Source organism: Somniosus microcephalus, chromosome 11, assembly GCF_052327205.1.
Source record: "Somniosus microcephalus isolate GS21.2 chromosome 11, FLI_Smic_1.0, whole genome shotgun sequence".
Classification (NCBI taxonomy): domain Eukaryota; kingdom Metazoa; phylum Chordata; class Chondrichthyes; order Squaliformes; family Somniosidae; genus Somniosus; species Somniosus microcephalus.
In genome coordinates this window covers 193,656,891-193,671,966 of record NC_140997.1, presented here as the reverse complement: position 1 = coordinate 193,671,966, position 15,076 = coordinate 193,656,891, and the positions used below count along the sequence as shown (strand labels likewise).

Genomic DNA, 15,076 nt, shown 5'->3' with positions numbered 1-15,076 from the left:
ACTTCCAGCAACTGCACATACACAGTTAAACACAGAAATCAGGAAGTTGTTGTCCGAGATGCCCTGCTCCTCCAAAAGCTGCATGATAACGGTATCTCGCCAAGCGACTTGGCATTGAAATGGAACAGTGTGAAGTTGCTGTACTTATGTGATATATACCCATTAAACTCGCCAGAAAAGGTTAGGGCTTGTCCGTTCCAGCGTAAGTAAAGTTTTAACGGTGTGATAAGTCTTAATTACTGCCAAACAACCTCTTTGACACTGAAAATTAACTTTCACAAGTGTGATGTTTCACTCCTTCAGATTTTAATGTTGAAGATTTTTAAAAATAAAAACATTGAAATAAAACACTTCTTAAAAACTTTTTCTTGTTGTCTCTTTTATCTCTCTCTTAATCCCATCATTCTTTTCCTCTACTTTGCTTTCTGTACATGATGTGTCATTGAATTAAATATTCAAACTGACACTTCCTGGTTCAGACTCTGTACTGCTCATTAACAATTCTTCAATCTGATTGGTTAAGGAAATACACAGTTGCTTGACCTGTTCACAGAGGTCCCAGATCCGCTGTAGAGGGCGCTGCACCAAAATGGCGCTCTAATTACATTCGGCCAGAAATTCGGGTCCCCAAGGGTGAGTACACGCTGGGTACTCACGCGTAGGGCCAACGAAAGTGCCGGTTTCGTGCATGCACTGCGCATGTGCGGGAAACCGGAACTTCCGTTCCCTTGAAAGAAGGTGTTCACAGGTCGAATGCGTGCACCGGAGAGGCAGCACGTATGCCTGGAACTTACGTTTTTTTTACAGGTTTCTCCGGGAGGGTAAGTCTCCAGCAGCTACGCTTTTAAGAAGCAGTCGCAAGGCCTGCTTTTAACAAAGTAAGTGGTGAATTAAGTAAAATTAAAACATTTTTTCCACAGGTTTATTATTTTTAAATACTTTAAAGAAAGGTAAGTTTATTTTTAGCCCCATTAAAAACTGTAATTAATTTTTTCAAAAATGTAAATTATTGTTTAAAATAGTTATTTTATGTAATTTATAGTTATTTTAAAAATGTGATTTAAAAAAAATTTATTTGAAGTTTTAGTTGGGTTTTGGGGCCGATTTCTATTCATAGATTTGACGGGTCTTCCTGTCAAATCTATGAATAGAGATTCCCTGCTACGATTGGCTCTCCATGGCCCACGTGATCCCAGGGGACGCTTCGAACTAACAGCACTGCTGGGATACGCAAGCACTGCGCGCCGGCAGCTGGAGCAGGCCCAGGATCGGAATCCCACGTGGGCCCACAGCACAACGGCTGGCGCGCTAGGTAAGGTCGGGGGCTTGCACCCGCGGGAAGCCTCCGACCCGAATTTCTGGCCCATTACTTTCCAGTGCAAAATCCCATAGAAAGTCTAAGGGCAAGTGTAACAAACGGCGTCGCTGAAAGCAAAATTCAGCCCTCAATGTTATTCTCTCTGCCATGCTAATGAAAATGTTAACTCATTTATTTTCTGTTGCTCCATTGTCTCCTTTTCCAAGCAAACATACTCCTCCACAAGCCAAGAAAATTAAATAATCTGTATCATCTACTCCATAACGTTCATCAATGACAGCCCTCTTCAGGACGTGCAATTCAATCATGACAGCCACTTTTGTCTCTTTCTTGCTCTTAAGGTGGAGCATCATAAGCATGCAATCTAGCAGTTCATCTCAGAAAAAAATGAGACTTATTCAATTCATACAACTGAGTTCAAGTGACAACTGAAATTCTCAACCTATTAATTTGGAGTCAAGAGTAATCTTCCTGTAGACATTCCAGCTCATGTCTGACACAAATAGTTGTGTCTTGGCTGACCCATTGCCTTTTATGAATGTTGTGCATCAGGACACATTTCTTCAAGCAATTTATTTGAGGTACTGATCCATCCAAACCAGGTTAAAGATTAAAACATATGTATCTGATAATAATGGCACGTACATGAATTTTCAAAATGGTAACAGTGATACCAAACATTTCCAGGCACAGCAACAGTATACAGTGAGGTAACAATTGCTTTTATTTTTAAACTGTAAAGGCACAAAACAGAGCCTTGTTTGTTGATAAATTTTCAAGAAGAAACTACACAGATGGTTATTGAAAGTAAGCAAACTTCAAATCAGATTGAAACTTTTGGTTTGACCTGCATTCATTTTTTCTTTTACCCAGTTTAGTGAAAACCCTGACTGCAAATGATGCAAAGTCCCAGCTATATAAAATAAATTCTTAACACAAAAAGTTAATGCATTTATTAAATTGAGAACAAGGACACCCAAGCTTACCATACTGTTGGAAATGTGCAGCTGCTTCCTCAAAGTTGTTTCTGACTGTTTCTTTGAGTGTAGAATAGGCCCACTTTAGAAGATCAGCAGATGGTTTAGCCTTGATGTTCTCAATGTCATCAGTGTTATTATCAGATAGCCAGGACTGCACTGTTTGAACATTCTGATTGAAGCAAAACAGGAGACAAAATTAATTATGCTGCAATTTAATAATATTAGGGGAAGATGTTCTTTTTGCGCTACTTATAACAAAACTGTAAACCTATTTAAAGTTAGAGGCTGCACTGAGTAAATCTTCTTCCAATGTGTATTCTTTTACAGTATATGCAATCTAATGGATATAAATAATGTTTTAATTAAAAAGTCTGTGTCAACCTGGGTATGAATATGTACAATTCTGTTGTGAAAATTCAAGAGATGTAGGACTTAATTGTCACAATATTACTTGCATTATTAATTCTTTTTGACTTTGTTGTAGCATTTCGGTACCATACGTTTCCAATCATTTACAGTTTCACAGCTAAATGTATGCATTTTTGTAAACTAATTATAAAGCAATATACACCAAGGGTAAAATTCAACTTCAGTGGGGCACTAAACAGGCGGTAGCGGATCTGTCGCCGTCATGCACCACTATTGTAATTTTAAAAATGAATTCGCTCTGGCACATATTCAATTCCTTCATATCACTTCAGGGAGATGGGTCAATATTTTGGGAAGAAACTACCTGCATGGCATCTTCTACTTTAGATATCAAGAACAGCAACGTCTCCTCCAGGTCTGAAAATGTGGGATAGAACTCCATTTTGTCTTCATCAAATATTAACTCCATCTTAAACAGGGGCATCTTGTATTTGTCTTCTTCGTCAAAAAGCTCTATGTAGGCCTTTACTGTTCTTCCGAGAAACTCTTGTAACTTAGATAGTAAGAACAAAAAAGTTAAACCCCCTTTTAAGATCCAATCACATTACCCCTTCAGAAAAACGGAATAACTTGATCAATTTTCACATTGCATTTGATTTGGAACCAATAAAATATAAAAGATGGCTCATATTTGATGATTTCTATAAAGAATTCCTAGTTCTTAATTAACAAATGTTCATTTTTATGCTTTAACTTGAAGCAATATTGGCATATAGATATAAATAAATATTGTATGTTGCTTAAAATGAATGACTCATGTTGAAAATAGGCAGCATAAATAAGCTTTTGACTTTAATCACTTACATAATTTTAGTTAAAAGACTTATTAACTGTACCGCTACTAATTATAATAATATAATAGCACAATTTTTTTAAAGGGAATTATAATGGCAACAATATTACTTTTGAAAATTCTTTAAAAAATGTTGAACTGTTTATTCGTCTACCCATGTTTCCACTCCAGAGTACTTTGTTAAAATATTTACTTTAGAACAATACTACTGAGTATACAATATCACAGTACTGTAAATCCTTCAAAATACCTTTGATTCTCTTCTAAGCAATAATTATACACCTAGAAATCGATAGCAGCCGAAAAACAAGTGTATGGGAAGCAAGGTGAGGACTACCTATGCCAGTTTGTACCCATGCAGGTAGCATGAAAAGTCTATGCTGCCTGCTGATTATAATGATTCGTGTGTGCAGCCAGCACTGCCAGAACTATTCATTGGCTGCATGCCTTTTGGAGGGGGGCAATAGCAGGAGGCCAGGACGTTACTTAAAGGCAGCTAGCACCTGTTAAAGGGGAGGTGCATTCTGGCTGCAAAACCTGTACTGCAACTTCTGGAAGAAATGGTTGAAGGAGGGAGAGAATGGGCACCAAGGTTCTCTGATGCTGCACTGGAGGCCTTGGTGCAGGAGCAGGGACATCCTTTTTCACCCCCTTGGGACAGGAAGCTCTCCAGGCATCTGATGAGGAGGCTGTGGGAGGAGATCGCTGAGGACATCAATGGCAGGAGCATTGCTACAAGAACATGATTGCGGTGCTGGAAAAAATTCAATAATCTAACTCGAGTTGTCAAGGCAAGAACACTGCTAAAATAATTTTGCATCACAGCTCCACCAATTACAGCTTCACTAATTACAGCACTCTGAACGCTGCACTCCCCCACTACACTGCACTTGCAATTACTGCACCATGCGTCACTAAACATTCTTCTCCTCATTCTCACACGCTCAGCGCTATTACAAACTTCACTTACCCGCAACTCACATCTCACACACACACGGTCAGCTATTCCACAGTGACAGCCACATTCTTCATGCCAGTTCATGTCACGTTGCGCTGAGCAAGGTCAGCACATAGCAACTGAGGTGCTGGGGCGACCCAAAATGGAAAACAGATTCTGTAAGCAGCGCAGTAGTCTAATCTGTATATATTAATTTCCACTTAGAATGTTGCTGGAGTGGTGAGAGAATGAACACGAGGGAAAAACCTACTTGACCTCGTCCTCACCAATCTACCTGTCACAGATGCATCTGTCCATGACAGTATTAGTAGCAGTGACCACCGTACAGTCCTTGTGGAATCCTGTCTTCACATTGAGGACACCCTCCATCGTGTTGTGTGGCACTACCACCGTGCTAAATGGGATAGATTCAGAACAAATTGAGCAGCTCAAAACTGGGCCTCCATGGAGGCGCTGTGGGCCATCATCAGCAGCAGAATTGTATTCCACCACAACTTGTAACCTCATGACCTGGCATATCTCTCTCTCTACCATTACCATCAAGCCAGGGAACCAACCCTGGTTCAATGAAAAGTGTAGAAGAGCATGCCAGGAGCAACACTAAGCGTACCTAAAAATGAGGTGCCAGCCTGGGGAAGCTGCAACACAGGACTACATGCATGCTAACAGCAGAAGCAGCATGCTATAGACAGAGCTAAGTGATCCCACAACAAATGGATCAGATCAACGGATCAGATCAGATTAAAGCTCTGCAGTCCTGCCACATCCAGTTGTGAATGGAGCTGGACAATTGAACAACTAACAGGAGGAGGAGGCTCCATGAACATCCCCATCCTCAAGGCTGAAGCGTTTGCAACCATCTTCAGCCAGAAGTGCCGAGTGGATGATCTATCTTGGTCTCCTCCTGAGGTCCCCAACATCACAGGAGTCAGTCTTCAGCCAATTCGATTTACTCCACATGATATCAAAAAATGGCTGAGCACACTGGACACAGCAAAGGCTATGGGCCTTGAAAACATCCCACTGTTGTGCTGAAGTCTCTAGCCAAACTGTTCCAGTACAGCTACAATGCTGGCATCTACCTGACAATGTGGAAACTGCCCAGGTATGTCCTGTCCACAAAAAGCAGAACAAATCAATTTCTGGCCAATTACCACCCCATCAGTCTACTCTCAGTCATCAGCAAAGTGACGGAACATGTCATTGGCAGTGCTATCAAGCGGCACTTACTCATCAATAACCTGCTCACTGATGTCCAGTTTGGGTTCTGCCAGGACCACTCGGCTTCAGGTCTCATTACAGCCTTGGTCCAAACATGGACAAAAGAGCTGAATTCCAGAGGTGAGGTGAGATTGACTGCCCTTGACATCAAGGCAGCATTTGACCGAGTGTGACATCAAGGAGCCCCAGCAAGATTGAAGTCAATGAGAATCAAGGGGAAAACTCTCCACTGGTTGGAGTCATACCTAGCACAAAGGAAAATGGTTGTAGTTGTTGGAGGCCAATCATCACAGCCCCAGGACATCGCTGCAGGAGTTCCTCAGGACAGTGTCCTAGGCCCAACTGTCTTCAGCTGCTTCATCAATAACCAAAGCTGATGATTGCACAGTGTTTAGTTCCATTCGCAACTCTCAAATAATGAAGCAGTCCATGCCCGCATGCAGAAAGATCGGGACGACATTCAGGCTTGGGCTGATAAGTGGTAAGTAACATTCACGCCACACAAGTGCCAGGCAATAACTATCTCCAACAAGAGAGAGTCTAACCACCTCCCCTTGACATTCAATGGCATTACCATCTCCAAGTCCCCCACCATCAACATCCTGGAGGTCACCATTGACCAGAAACTTAACTGGACATAAATACTGTGGCTACAAGAGCAGGTCAGAGGCTGGGTATTCTGCGGCAAGTGTCTCACCTCCTGACTCCCCAAAGCCTTTCCACCATCTGCAAGGCACAAGTCAGAAGTCAGGAGTGTGATGGAATACTCTCCACTTCCCTAGATGAGTGCAGCTCAAACAACACTCAAGAAGCTCAACACCATCCAGGACAAAGCAGCCCACTTGATTGGCACCCCATCCAACACTATCAACATTCACTCCCTCCACCACCAGTGTACCGTGGCTGCAGTGTGTACCATCTACAAGATTCACTGCAGCAACTCACCAAGGCTTCTTCAACAGCACCTCCCAAACCCTCGACCTCTGCCACCTAGAAGGACAAGGGCAGCAGACACATGGGAACACCATCACCTCCAAGTTCCCCTCCAAGTCACACACCATCCTGACATGGAAATATATCGCCGTTCCTTCATCATCGCTGGGTCAAAATCCTGGAACTCCCTCCCTAACAACACTGTGGGAGTACAATCACTACAAGGACTGCAGCGGCTAAAGAAGGTGGCTCACCACCACCTTCTCAAGGGCAATTAGGGATGGGCAATAAATGCTGGCCTTGCCAGGAATGCCCACATCTAATGACTGAATAAATAAAATAACAGTTAGTTGCAATAGTTCAGGTAATGTCATAGGCCATGAGAAGGAAACTAGATAGGCTTATGAATCCTAGCAATTCCTGACAACATTAAAGTTTATCCAAGGAGTGGAGTTATGTATATACATAGTTATGTGCATGTGTGAAGCTCCTTTGTTTGGATAGGACAAAATAAAACGTGAGACTGAAGCCTGGAGTATAACTGCTCCATAATATCCAAAAGCGCAGGGTATAATGTGATTGGCACTGACATATTAAGAGTTATTTTTAAACACCAGATTACTAAAAAAAAGTACACTGTATAAATTATAAATTAATTCATTCTGACATGAACCGAGCCAATAAACTACTGTGAGATCCTACAATAAATCACAACATTTTCTTACCTGATTACCTATCAGTACATTAGCACTAGAGTAGAAGCAGTCTATTTTCTCAGATTTAATGTCCTTCGTCTTCTCTTTGTCAGTAAGGAGACTGAGAACTTTGGGGTACCATGTAGTCATTATTTTTTTTTCCATTTTGCTATGCTCTATCACCACATTATTCTTGAAGGATTCACATTCAATTGGTCCTTTAGATCTAAATCAATAATCAGAAAACAAAGTACAGTTGATGAAGTAACCAACCTCAATTTTGTCTACGAGATCAGAGACTGAAGCATATGTAGGACATTGATGCTCCAACATCCTGTGCCATGGAGCAGTAGAATTAAAGTTCATGTTCAGGATACTTCTAAGAAAGCTCTGCTATCAGCCATGCCATCAGGGTACATGCAAAGCAGAAGATAGATGCTTCTTGATGGCGGGAGTGGGGGGGGGTGTAAATTGGCACATGACTTACTCATGTTGCTGTTACACACTTCCTAGCAATCAGCTCAAGAATGACTTTGACAGAAGAATGGAGAAAATCATCCCCACGTCTCATAATCTGCAGAATGGTGTGTAGTGTTGTGCAAGGTGAAAAATGTGGGAAGATAAATGAATGTGAAATTTAGCAAAAAAGATCTATTGAGGTTTTTGTATTGACGAGTGTTTTCATCTCGTAACCTGGAGGTAGCATAAAATTAATTGAACAAGTTATTTTTGTATATAGCTAATCTAGGAGATCAACCTGCATACCATGAGCAGTTTCAGAGTGTGAGTGGGTCAATATGACCACAGAGATTTTAGAATATTAGAATGGAATTTTGGATTTGGGCTGCTGAGTTTCTTTTTTTGCAAGTCTGGTAGATTTTTCTTTTGTCCAAATGAAATTGTATGGGGGAAAAACCATACATAAAGTGAAATTATGGCTGGATGGGAAATGTTATTGGCATAAGAAGAATCAAGAAACAAGCAAAGTAAGTATTAGTAAATTGGCATGTTGTTTGGCTCATTTGATAGCACTATTATCTCTGGATCAGAAAGTTGTAGGTTTGAACCTCATACCATAGTTTGAGCTCATAATCTAAGCTATCACTCCAGTGTAATACTAAGGGAGAGTTGTATCATTAGAAGCATCAGAAGGGCTTCCCCTTTTGTTATCAGATAGACATTAAATAACTCATGACACTATTTGAACAGAAGCAAGGAGTTCTGGTGTGCTCCACAACAATCCTTCCTTTAAAAAAAAAACTGGTCATTCATCTCAGTGTTGTGAGGCATTGTTGGCTACATAACAGGTTATGCACCATAGATTTTGAATATCTAAGGTGTTACTTAATTACAAATATTAGTAAACACACATGTACAAGTGGCTGCTTATTACATCTACATTTGATACTTATTTAAGTCTGTACTAATTAGTATTTATATCTCAAAGTTGATAAATATACAGTAACGAGACTGAAAACTTCATTACAGTTTCTGAAAACCACTATGAAATAAAAAATCAATGCTGTTTATAAACATTTGTAATGCTAGTATTATAAATGTCTATGAAATCGGATTTGAAAATGTCTTATTACAAAATAAAGTGAATCTTAACATTAAAAGATACTTCTTCATACCTGCAATCAGACACATCCACAAGGAGCAGTTTGGAAAAAGTAATGTAACCTAAATCCAGAACTGCCTGCAAGACTGGATGAAGGATGAAGAGATATTTTTTGATCTCCTCTCTAGCTTTTACAAAGCTCTCATGCCAGGGTTGAGAGAAGTCCAGGCCTCTAAATAACAGAAAAGTTAACATCTAGGTAAATTAAAGGTTCAGTGCGGTGAAAGTAAAATATTAACCATAACAGAAACAACATAGGTACAAAACCCAGGACAAAAAGTCCCGACTCATAAAGGTGAAGTTTCTACTAGCCATCATCACTATTGTCAACAGGATTTGGGTGAGTAGGGACTAGAAATTGTGGCTAGCAGTGCAGCCCAGCCCCTGCTAAAAATGAGCCACGCGCATATTTCCACCAGGACTGTATGCCCATGCCAGTGATTCTTGGTCCTTTTGAGTGGGAGTCTGATTAAGCATGGATTCAGCAAGCTTTTGCATGCCTATTTCACTTTCCAGTGTTTGGGTGGAAATCATGTCCAAGATTATAATCCTGCACTAAAGTCCCAACTTAAGGTGCCAGAGGAAAAATATTTGGGTTGTCTTTGTTTCATTAGGTAGTGTTTGTCATCTGACTTTTTGTTTAATTTTCAGCTAATGTTTATGTAAAATCTGTGTGTTATATTGCAAATTATTACACAGACTACAAGAGTAAACTTTAACAGGACTTTACTATTCGAAGGTCAGGGCGAATCTGCCCAATCACTCATTACACAGCACTTATATACCGGTGTGGTCACCACCGGTATTACAGTATACCGCAGCCAAGATAAAGTAGTGCAACACCTAAAATAGTTCTCTTAAAGGTGGACGGTTACATACAATAGTTCTCTTAAAGGTAGAACGGTTACATACACTACAATCCTCCCTTTTTAGCTTACAACATGCTTATTCCCCATTAAACATAACATCATAACATATATCCAACTTCATGTAAAAACAGTTCACAGATGTAGTCTCTGCGGAAAACAGTTCACAGATTCAGTCTCTGCGGAAAACAGTTCACAGATTCAGTCTCTGTGGAGGCGCCTCCTGTGCTTCTTGACTCGGTCTGGACAACGCCTCGGTGGTGTAGCAGTTCCCTGTGGTGTAGTCGGTTCACTTTGCTGGGGTGACTCATCCAATAGTCCTTCACTGGGCTTAACAGCTTGAACTTCCGTCACTTCTGAACCAGCATTGCTGACTTCTAAAAGCTTGAGTACCTTGGGAAGTTTTTCTACTTCCAAACTGATTTGGTTCCGTTCGGAGGGACCACGTGCGTGATCTGGTAGGGGTGATAATGGTTCGGATGGGTCATCTTCTTCTGTTTCGTCTTTTCCTTTCCTGCTTCTTGGAGACTCTCTGTGCTCCGCTGCCAGCCGCATGCACAGTTCCTCCTCCTCTTTCTCCTGTTGCCTTAGCAGCGCCACCATCTCCCGGTGTTTCTTAGACTTTTTGTGATTCTTCAGGGTTTTTGCACTTCGGAAGATTTCCCCACAAGCTGGGCAGAACAGGTCATCGTTATATTCGGTGTCGTTCAACAGGACGTGGTAATAATCGGTGTCGTCCTGAGCTAGGCCAGCGAGAGGGTCTTTTATTTCCTCCATGCCCAGCTGGACATTAGTCAGCTTTTGTTCCAATTCCAGACATCTCTCCTGAAGAGACTTCTTCATGTGTTCAGCTTCCTCCAGCTTTTTCTGGGCTTCCTGCAAGTCTTTTACTAATGACCTCATTCGTGATTTCAATACTTCAACTTCATTCGGAGATTGATTGATCGTATTATTCAATCCCTCTACTGGAGCAGTTGTTTCAGCATTCTGTTGTTCAACATTGACGTGAGTCAGCGTGCTTTTGGCATCCAAGGGTTGCTCTGCTGCCATCTTCTCAGTCTGTGTTGCAACCTCAGCTATTTCAATAACTTTTGAGAGCTCCAAACCCCTCTCCTTTGAAGATTTAAGCTCATGTTCAAATTGTTCCCATTTCAGAGTCTTGTCCCTCAGCATATGAAGGAGTTGGCTGACCGTTAACTCTTCTGACATCATCCGTTTCCCAGTAGCTGCAGGGATGTTTATAACCTTGCCCTGGGGCTCCTTTGCTGTTTCTACTTCGCCATCATCCGCAGCCTCCACCATTCGAATTTCCACAAATGAATCGTCCGGTGATGCTGCACCCAACTTCAGTAGGAGCTCGGAATTCATGGTGACCAAATCAGCCTTTTCTGCCTGCAACCTGCTAACAAGCGCCTTCAGTTGCTGAACATCTTGCTCCACCAGATTAGAGCACGCACCTTCAGAAACCGAATCAGCTTTGATTCGTTTGGCCTCCTCGCGCAGACGGTTTGTGTGCTCCTGCTCCCTTTTCTCCATCAGCTGCTTCTGTTGTCTTTCCAGATTCTCCCACTCTGTGTCAAAGAACTTTTTCATTGCTTTCATCTCTTGCTCAAGACGGCAACTCAATTGTTCTAATTGCTGTTGTAATTTGAAATGGAGTTGAGTTCGAGCCCGGTGTTCCTCAGAATTGTGCATGTCTGTAAACTGGACAGACTCAGAATTCTCTGTCAAACTATGTTGTTGTTGTTCAGTGGAATTCTGTTCTGAAACTTTGTTCTCCTCTGAAGCATAAGCATTTATGCACTCCTTCGTTTTTCCAACCTTAGTCAGCAAGTCCATTTTAGACTTGTCTTTCGCACCTGGGCTGGTCTTATCGTCATCAGTTTCAGAGTCTGAGCTGATTGTCTTCACCGAGTTCTCACTCGTTATTGCTTTTAGGTAGTGCCATTCCATGTTTATTTCCCTGATCCACTCCTGTCCCAGAAGTGGTGGACCTCCCTCAGGTAGTACATATAAGTCCATTCCTTGGTGTTCTTTGCCCTTGTCTCTCACCTTGACTTTTATCTTTCCGATGGGGTATACTTTATGCCCCGTGTATGTCTGCAATACGATCTTGGTATCTCTCAAGGGTATATGTGAGAATAGCCGGTTGTAATCCCTTCGATTTATGACTGATAGGGCTGATCCTGTGTCCAATTCCATTTTTACTTGGACTCCGGCTATTTTTAGCATGACCCAGATAGTTTGTAGGTCAGCTTCCTTACTCACATTGTGAATTCTCAGACTACCCAGTTCCTGGCCGTTTGGGTCTGAATCCGAATTTTGTTCATCCGAACTCTTCTCAGCCACCTTGTGTACCTTGCTGTACTTTTCCTGCGGTGACTTTTTTTTGTTGCTGGTCTTCTTTCCTGACCGGCATACTTTAGCTATGTGACCAAGCTTGCCACATTTTCTACATTCCTGGTTTTTAAACCAGCATTGGTTCTGGTCGTGTGTTGTCTTCCCACAACGATAACATTTCGTTGTACCCGAAGTCATTTGATCCACGCTGAGTACCGCTGCCTTCAGCTGCATTTCTGCAGTGCCTCTCGCTGCGGCTTCGTGCGATGCTGCAATAAGGACAGCCTTATCAAGTGTAAGATCGTTCTCTTCTAGCAGTCGCTTTTGTGTTCCTTCCTTCGACAACCCGCACACGAACTTGTCTCTCAATGCCTATGTCAGATTTTCCCCAAACTGACAGTATTTCGCTAATCTACGCAGTTCAACCAAGTATTCCGCGTTGCTTTCCTCTTTCCGTTGCGTTCTCGCATAAAATTTGAATCGTTCCGCCAACATCAGCGGTGTGGGGTTCAAATGATCCTTCAGGACAGCAACAATATTAGCGAAAGTCTGATCCGCCGGTTTAGCTGGTGTTAGAAGATGCTTCAATAGCCCGTATGTCTTCGCCCCCATTGAGTTTAGTAAGGTTAGAGCTTTATCATCATCTGCTATTTTATTGGCCTCACAATATATCTCGATGCGTTCTACATACGTGGCCCAATCTTCCACCTCGGAATCGAAGTCGTTGATGTTACCATGCTTAGACATCTTCACTATCTTTCTGAGAAACAACAACGAATTTGTTCGTTACTTTTTTTTTCCAAAAATGGCGGTTTCCCGCGCTTGTCTTCTTCCCCGCCCACTTTCAAAATGGCGGTTTCCCGCTCCTGTCTTCTTCCCCGCCTACTGGCGGCTTCCCGCGTTTCTTCCCCTGGCGGGAGGGGTAAGCTTTGCTCTCGGGCGACGACCGCTGGCTTTCGGGGTTCGCAGCCTGCGCGCCGGCTTCAGTGCGTTCCTTGTTCCCTTTTCTCGGCAGGGCAACCGGCGCTGGGGACAACCTGTTGGCGGCGAACAGTTCCAGCCGCTGGGCGGAATCTCGCTCGGTCTCCCTCGCTCGGTCCCGTTCCCCCTCGCTCGGGCTCTGTCTCTCCCGCTCGCTCGGGCTCTCTCTCTCCCTCAGCGGCTTCCAATCGTGCCTCCCAGCCCTCTTGCAGTCCGGTCCTTTCCTCCCCCTGCTGCGGCTGAGTTCTCCACGGTTTTATTTATTTATTATTTTTTTATTTCTTCCCGCGCCTTACGATCCCGGTCGCAGCGCCTCGCGGCCTCGGTAGCTGCCCGGCCTTTTTCGCCGGTCGCGGTCGAGCTGTCTCACGACGCTGTTGCGTCTCCCAGCCCGCTTGTAGCCCGGTCTCTCACACCGGCTGCGTTCCCGCTTGTAGCCCGGTCTCTCACACCGGCTGCGTTCCCGCTTGTACCGCGGCTTCCGTGCCCTACGCTGCCCCAGTCTCAGCGTCTCTGGCCCCAACTTCTGTCCGGCTCCTTTCCCCCGACCGTGGTCGAGTTCACCGCCCTTATCCTCCGTTTCTTTTTATTTCCCCCCTACTCACAGTCAACGTGGCCGACTTGCTTCTCGTGGCTGATCGGCTCACTCACCACCGTGACAGAAGGGACGATCACTGCCTGTTGCTGATGGAAGGCTTCGTGTCTGAATTCTTCCTTCTTCCTTGCTCTGCAGACTCGAGTCTTCTCTCAGCAGAACGACGAGGGCGGATGCCTCTTCTCGACGCTCGTTAACTGCTTCGGATGTATCGCTGCCGCAGGGTAAGATCGAACTCGTCGCCACTGTAAAATCTGTGTGTTATATTGCAAATTATTACACAGACTACAAGAGTAAACTTTAACAGGACTTTACTATTCGAAGCTCAGGGCGAATCTGCCCAATCACTCATTACACAGCACTTATATACCGGTGTGGTCACCACCGGTATTACAGTATACCGCAGCCAAGATAAAGTAGTGCAACACCTAAAATAGTTCTCTTAAAGGTGGACGGTTACATACAATAGTTCTCTTAAAGGTAGAACGGTTACATACACTACAGTTTAGTGTATTTTTCTTGCATTTTCTGCATCAGGCATAGAGAAAATGTTTAAATAATGAGAGAAGCAGCAGGATCCTCATTGTCAATATCACAGAGAAACGGACATGGCTTTCAGGTGGGTGGGGAGTGTATATATTATGATGTACAAGATATCGCAGTTGGGTGGGACAGGCTGGATGGGCTAGAGGGTCTTTTCCTGTCCATTATTATTTGTATGGTTACTGCACTGCTGCATTTCCCAAAGTACAGGGGTCGCTGATGGTGATCAGCAGGTTACCACACCTCCTCTGCCACCACCATGTTTTCTCACCAGTGACTCAGTCAGGACTATCTCTCATGCTCAGCAACTGCTTTTTCTGTGATATTAGCAGCTGTGCTGGTGCTTGAAAGTATTGGTGAGAGTAACGCAGGGTGTTGTGAGGTGATGTCTTATTCTAGCCCACTGGCAGTCTCTGGGCAGCTGCTGTTTCAGGCCTACAATGACAAGAGACACCTTCCAATAAAACTTGCATAAAAGATGTAGTTTGTGCGGTTGATGTAATGTTATTTTAATAACGTAATTACGAGTCTCCCAAGCAGTTGTAGTGGAGTGCCATTTATTCAGTCCTGACTCTGTGTCTCCTAGTACAGTACTTCAAGCACAGCCAAGATGGCGTCGGATGCCGCCCCCGGATATGACGTCAGCCGTCAACCAGCTGTCAATCAAACCCCGCTGTCTTTACGACAGCTACGGTTATCCATACATCTTCCCCCTTCAATGAAGGCATAACACAGTAACAACATAACATAACATAACACACAGAACACTTGTTAACATTGTTAGATCCGTGTATTTTTGATGT

At 43.1% G+C, this 15,076-nt stretch overlaps 1 protein-coding gene across 1 annotated transcript in view; it reads right to left on the bottom strand.

Annotated features, from left to right (window-relative positions):
* dnah12 (dynein, axonemal, heavy chain 12) overlaps nt 1-15,076 on the bottom strand; it is a 429,714-nt gene that overhangs the window by 378,235 nt on the left and 36,403 nt on the right. Inside the window, exons 6-9 of the mRNA XM_086001602.1 lie at nt 8,962-9,120; nt 7,358-7,553; nt 3,032-3,220; nt 2,305-2,467 (exon numbers count right to left, since the gene is read on the bottom strand). Of these exons, the coding sequence (XP_085857728.1) occupies nt 2,305-2,467; nt 3,032-3,220; nt 7,358-7,553; nt 8,962-9,120 (707 nt within the window). The remainder of the gene's footprint in view (nt 1-2,304; nt 2,468-3,031; nt 3,221-7,357; nt 7,554-8,961; nt 9,121-15,076) is intronic.